This window comes from Oncorhynchus gorbuscha, linkage group LG11 (genome assembly GCF_021184085.1).
Source record: "Oncorhynchus gorbuscha isolate QuinsamMale2020 ecotype Even-year linkage group LG11, OgorEven_v1.0, whole genome shotgun sequence".
In the NCBI taxonomy this organism is placed as follows: Eukaryota; Metazoa; Chordata; class Actinopteri; order Salmoniformes; family Salmonidae; genus Oncorhynchus; species Oncorhynchus gorbuscha.
Window position 1 is genome coordinate 39,828,160 of NC_060183.1, and position 6,350 is coordinate 39,834,509.

Below are 6,350 nucleotides of genomic sequence, written 5' to 3' on the forward strand. Positions count from 1 at the left end.
TTGAACTTATAATGGTGATTGGAATCTACACTTTTACCACGAGAACCGGCAAAACATTTTGTCTTTCAATCACCCACGTGGGTATAACCAATGGGAAATGGCACGTGGGTACCTGCTTCTATAAACCAACGAGGAGATGGGAGAGGCAGGACTTTCAGCGTGATCTGTGTCAGAAATAGAAATGACTTCTATTTTAGCCCTTGGCAACGCAGACGTTCGTTGACGCGCGAGCAGTGTGGGTGCAATAATTTAATAACATGGATTTCTAAATGTATTTTGCGACGCTCGAACGTGTCCGGCCTTGTCAGCATGTAAGGAAGAGAGAAGAGTGAAACAATCAAGAGTCATATGGCACTTTAAGCAAGAAGACTTATATTTTCACCTCTGTGGACACAAAAGAATATACAATAGTCACCGTGAAGCACTTCACGTCATTTCTATACAGTGCAAATCTCTTAGCAGTAATAAACAAATATCTCTGGAAACAAAACCAATATCATACAATAAACTGTACAATTTAACTTTACAGATTTTGACATATAAAAAATAATCTCCCTTAAAACTTTTTGAAAACTTGACATTGATACTGAGTTTAAGGAAATGTGTGTGACATGATTAAGGCTAGTAATGTAGGCTAGTAATGTTGGCAAACCAACCAAAGTATTGTCAGGTGCTTGCATCAAATGCATTACCCACTGACTAGAATTGAAATGACATCATAATTACACGTATGCCTATTGTCTAGCTCATAAGAAAAGATAAACACTTGATGAGTCTCTCCACATTACAACGAAGTGACTACGAAGAGAACGCTTTCAATCCTGCCGTTTTCATTATTGTCTCGAAACAGCGGGAAAGCAGGGTAAACTAATCACTTGTCTATCCACATTTTTGACTATTTTGTGATGATAGGCAATAGCTGATGAAATGGGTGTATAACATTCTTCAAGGGTTGGTTCAAATATTACATAGCCTAGTGGTGCACAGCTGTCTGGAAATGTATCTATAAACCTTTTGGATTCACCCCCCAAAAATGATACATTTGAAATATATAAGTGTTTACCTAAATTACTGACCCATAGCAGATCAGCACAGAGACAGAGTGAGACAGAGACCAGATGGAATGTTGAGAAGAAGCCCCGTGAAGATAGATAGCAGAGCAAAGGCCATAAAAATCATTCATACACAAAACGTATATGCTAAAGCAGGTGTGCTGGTGTTACAACTTTCAGGAGCTATTATGTCCGTGTCAACATTTCACTGGCCACTCTTTCTCAAACAACTTTCCCAACAGCTGAATCAACTGGGGTAGGCTGCCCGATCAGATAAGATTCATTAGAACCAAAATGGTGGCCACAGAGGCAGTCCATACAACACCCCGACAGTCGGATCTGGATGAAAAACTTTTGTTTTCCACATATATATAATCCTCCATCTCGTCATAATCATCTTCAGGGTCGTCCTCTGAATCAGACAACCCGCTGCCCGCGTATCTGTCCATAGAGTCAAAGCAAAAGTTTTTCATACTAACTTTGACGTACTCGCATATGGTCCTCTCTGTGCCATCACAAACACAAGTATCAAGTTGTTGGGCTTTGGGTATATTGCGCATGTTGGCAATCACCCTCCTGCAGTCGTCAGAACATCGCTCCCCTCCGAAAAGTTTACGGCAGTGAAACAAATAGTCGCGCATTGCCGAACTGCATTGGGAGTCTCTCTCGCATTGCCGCCGGGCTTCGGTGCAGCCCATGTTACTTGTCCGAGGCAGGCACGGCTCTATGGCGCGTTTGGTGCTCCGGCAGACGGGGTCCGAGGCGCAGTCACAGTCCTCCAGAGACGGGCCGGTCTCGGTTAGATTCAGCTGGATAAGGGACGAGATGCAGTGGCTGGGACACTTCTTCCTATCCCCGTTGATAACAGGCGCACAGGCGTAAAGGTATTGGTCATATGCGTAGTGGCACTCAGACTCTCCATGACACTTCATGATGGCTTGCCAACAGATGAGCCGACGACCATGAGTAGGGGACGCGATGCAGAGACAGCCGAACAGGACAAACGCGCAGCATATATACCACGTTGATCTCCCAGTCCACTTTATAAACCCGGCAAAACTTGCCATTTCGATGTAGACTGATCCAAATAAGACTTCAACATATGGATTTGTGTAGCGGGTATCTACATTAAATGTGTGTCAAAAAGTAGTCAAACAAATCCATTCCCTCGCATTCAGGCCGCTCCACTGGAGAATGAACGAGGTTCAGCAAATTATTTGCCGTGATACGCCCAAGGTGTGAAAACCGCACATCGCTTGCAATTTGTTAGATTGTCACTTGATACACTCACAGTAAAAGTTAAAAGGCACAAATTAACTCTCCACTTATCTTCACAACAGTCGCGGCTTCACGAGCTCTTCAACGTCTGCGTCCCATTGCTTTGCCGCACTCACAAATGAAGCAGCAAGGAGAGACGTTTTCGTCGTTTTACCTTTCAGAAATACAAACTCCGTACTGGGTAAAGTGTTATGGTGTATCCGCTCATGAAGCATGCATTCGAAGCCTTCTTCAGCTTTAAAATGATGTAAAGGAATGAGGAATGCGATGTAAACGATACGCCCCATAGAATAGTTACGACTGTTGAGTGTCTTTCGCGTTCCCCCCACTGGTTCCTCCGCATCCCTTGACAAGTGCCCTATTGGTCAAATTCGTTTTTGGGATTTTCTACTTGGTTCAGGGGCAGTGACGTGAAAGTTGAAACGTGACCAATGAATGAGCAGGGGAAAAATGCATAATACATTTTAATACTATATATATATATCTTCTGAACTGCTATAACTTCCTATGAGTGTTTCCTTTATTTCATCTCCCAATTCTAGCTATTGTCAATTATTTCCCAGACATTATTCAAACTTTATATATTACATTAAAATCATAGGAAACATGAAGATACTGTTTAGGCCGATAGATAATGAAAGAAGACAATAGAGCTAGTATGCCATCCATCACATTAGGCAAGTAGCCGAACCTATTGTTCAACTACCAGTGAAACAAAATGGTGAATACTGACCTTTAATCACACAGAATAATGACCAGTCCTTCTGAAGGTGGTGAATCAAATCAAATCCAATTTGATTGGTCACATACACATGGTTAGCAGATGTTATTGCGAGAGTAGCGAAGTGCTTCTAGTTCCCGACAGTGCAGTAACATCGAACAAGTAATCGAACAATTCCACAACAGCTACCTAATACACACAACTCTAAGTAAAGGGATGAAGTAAGAATATATCCATATGAACATATGGATGAGCGATGACCGGTGTCTTTAGAAGAACGGTGTCTTTAGAAACGCTGTGGTTGTGTTGACTAACTCCCCGTAGAGAGAGGCTGGATGTATCCCAAATGGCACCCTCTTTTCGATGAAGTACACTATTTCAGACCAGGGCACTATGGGCCCTGATTCAGAAATAGTGCACGACATTACAGAATAGGGTGCCAATTGGGACACAGCCTCTGAGGACAGCTGCTATAACAGATGCTGCTCCTCTTCACCCCTTCCCTTACACCCTCCACGCAACGTAAGTGAGTATTTACACAAGCCTTAAGGGCCTTCCCATGTTACAGCACACGCGTGAATTCCACAAGGCACCACATGGACATGCCAATGAAGACATGACAGCCAGGGAGGACAGGAGGGTGAAGAAAAGAGAAGAGCCAGAGCTGTAAACAGAGCAGTGAAAAAGAGAAGTGTAACCTTCTTTCACTTCACAAAACAAACACCTCAATTATCTTGCGCATATATACTCAGCTGTTCACCTCTTATAGACAGCTCTTCTTTTGATAACATTATGTCCTAGTTGTTGATGGTGCATCAAAAGACCGTACAGGCCAGGGAGGGTGAAAATGATCAACGGGGGGGGGCACAGTATCAAAGCACATAAACAAACGTGCGGCCAGTGAGTGACTGAGTGGTCAAACCCAGAGCCACTGTGTCTGAGTAGGAGTGAAATGTGATAATTGAGTGATAGGCTAAATGCATCCATAGGTGTTAGCGAATCACCATAAATCACAGAGGCTGTGTCTGAAATGGCACTATTTGAACAAGGCCCAGAAGAAAAAGAAAGTGTGTGTATGGCCGTCTGTTTCCTCTGTCCCCTTCAGCCGTCGCCAGCCGCCTCAGTGCCCCTGTGACCTGTAAGACCCCGTCCCTCCGTCCAGACCAGAGGCCAGGCCAGAAGGCCAGCAGTCAGACAGAACCAGACAGAAACCAGAGGGAACCACTCAGTCACTGTGATACCCCTGACCCCCTGACCCCCTGTCAAATCAATCTGCTCTGACCACAAAGATCTGGCAGCTGTCTGGAGACCCCAGGACCCTCTACCCCAATTACTGAGATTAGAGAGTATTCAAACTGGGCACAGGCAGAGCAGAATAAGAAATCCCACCCCTGACTCCTCGAGTCTCGCCCCCTCTCTCATACCCCTCAACTCTCATCTTCCTCCTCTCCCTCCCTCTCCCCTCTCTGTCTCTCTCTCCCTCTCCCCTCTATATGTCCCCCCCCCCTGTCTCTCTTTCCCTTTATCTTCTACAAATTACCCCCATATCACCCTAGCAGCCCCAGCCACACCAGCTGGCATACCAGAGCAACAGGCCTGCAGGAGAGTCATCTTACAGTCACATCAAAGACGAGGTCATCTGAAAAACGTGACATCCTCCAACTGGTTGAATCACTCAAGGGTGTCCACTATCCCCTCCAAGAGGGTGACGTTGTGCCATATTAGCCTTGAGTGTCTACATGTAGATAAATTCAATCTTATTCATTTGGCCAAATGGGCATACGGTGTAGCTGGGGGGGGGGGGGGGGGCAGAAAGAGATTTTACTGCAAGTGCGAGTATTTTCGTTGTTAGTAGGAGTGAGGATGCGAGGTAAGGTTTGGTACACTCCAACGGGATGATTACATTTGTTTTCTATTTTCGAAAATAGTTCCAACGACATACCATACCACCCCCCCAACCGATCATTCTCTCCTCTAATCGAAAGCTGCATGCCTTAAAACAGAGCAGTCATGTCATACACTACATATATACCCAGTTGGTGTGAAAGTGTTGTTTTGTCTGTTTGAGCTCTTGTGTGGCTTACCCCCATCCTGCTGATCAAAGACACAAGACAGAAGGCATGCTGGGGGACCCCACTGTACGCTGCAGTTTAACATGAGCAGGTCTGTTCAAGCCAAACAGATGGATGGACCCAAAAGAATACACATGTTTATACACACTTCAATATGAGTGTTACACACATGTTACACGCCACCTCTGAATCAATGACTTTCTTCGACGTGGTCTCTGGTTAAATGTAATGCACTATGTAAGGGAATATAGGTGCCATTTGAACGTGTGCAATGTCAAACGCAGCCATTGTGATTTATAATCATTCACTCCGACAAAAATGGCTACATTTTCCACATGACTGAAATATTACATTGCACTCGTACACGATCTTCCTTGACTTATGTGAATTTTCTAAAAACACTCAAGTAAGAAGTTTTCACACGCGGTGTTCCTGACCGTGTTTCACTTTTACGGGAAGAGAGCATAACACATAGCAGAAATCCCATCAGCGTTGGACTGAGGCCAGGCACGAACAAGGCCCGGATTCACTGAAGCCAGTGTGCCTGTGTGTGTGATAGAGCAGGCAGCTGCTTTCTCCCCTCTATGGACCCCTCAATTACTATCTCCAGTACGTTACTGTCTGACATTCTTTACTCTTATTACCTTACTCTTTTGTTTCAGACTGTTTCATTGGGAGAAAACCGAGGATATTGAGGATAATGTAGTTTCAAGATAATGTATCCCGGGTTCCTTCCTTCAACTGTTAAAAATTCACTATCCTCCATATTTATACCTTACCATGTTGTCTGCTCGTTTCTTTGGAAAAACCTTTGAGATTGAGGATAATGTGTGATAATATATGTATCCCTTCTGAACATTATCTCCTTCAACTGTTAAAAGTTCACTGACTGACTATCCTATCCTTCCCCATTTGTTTGGAAGGAGCCTTTCTCCGGTAAGTTCAGCGTCCTGTACATGCGGTTGCTCGTGGCGACTCGTGTATAATAACGATTCCAGAATTGGAATGTGGTTCTCAAGAATAGATGCAGAAATACTCATGCAAAGACAGACATGCTCTTCACTGTGTCTCCACTGCTGTCAGAAGTCATTACATACAAGCGGCCGTGCCAGAATCCCTCACTGAGCTCTGCATTCAAGTTCTTCCAACCCTGGAGAGAGAGGGAGAGAGAGAAAGGGGGGGTGAGAGAGAGAGAGAGGGGAGGGTGAGGGAGAAGAGAGAGAGAAA

At 44.6% G+C, this 6,350-nt stretch overlaps 1 protein-coding gene across 1 annotated transcript; it reads right to left on the reverse strand.

The window, feature by feature from the left end:
• Positions 1-351: 351 nt before the first annotated feature.
• On the reverse strand, positions 352-2,697 carry LOC124048613 (growth arrest-specific protein 1-like). Its single transcript, XM_046369574.1, has one exon. The coding sequence runs from the start codon at positions 2,117-2,119 to the stop codon at positions 1,322-1,324; it is 798 nt and encodes a 265-aa protein (XP_046225530.1). The 5' UTR covers positions 2,120-2,697; the 3' UTR covers positions 352-1,321.
• Positions 2,698-6,350: the final 3,653 nt, after the last annotated feature.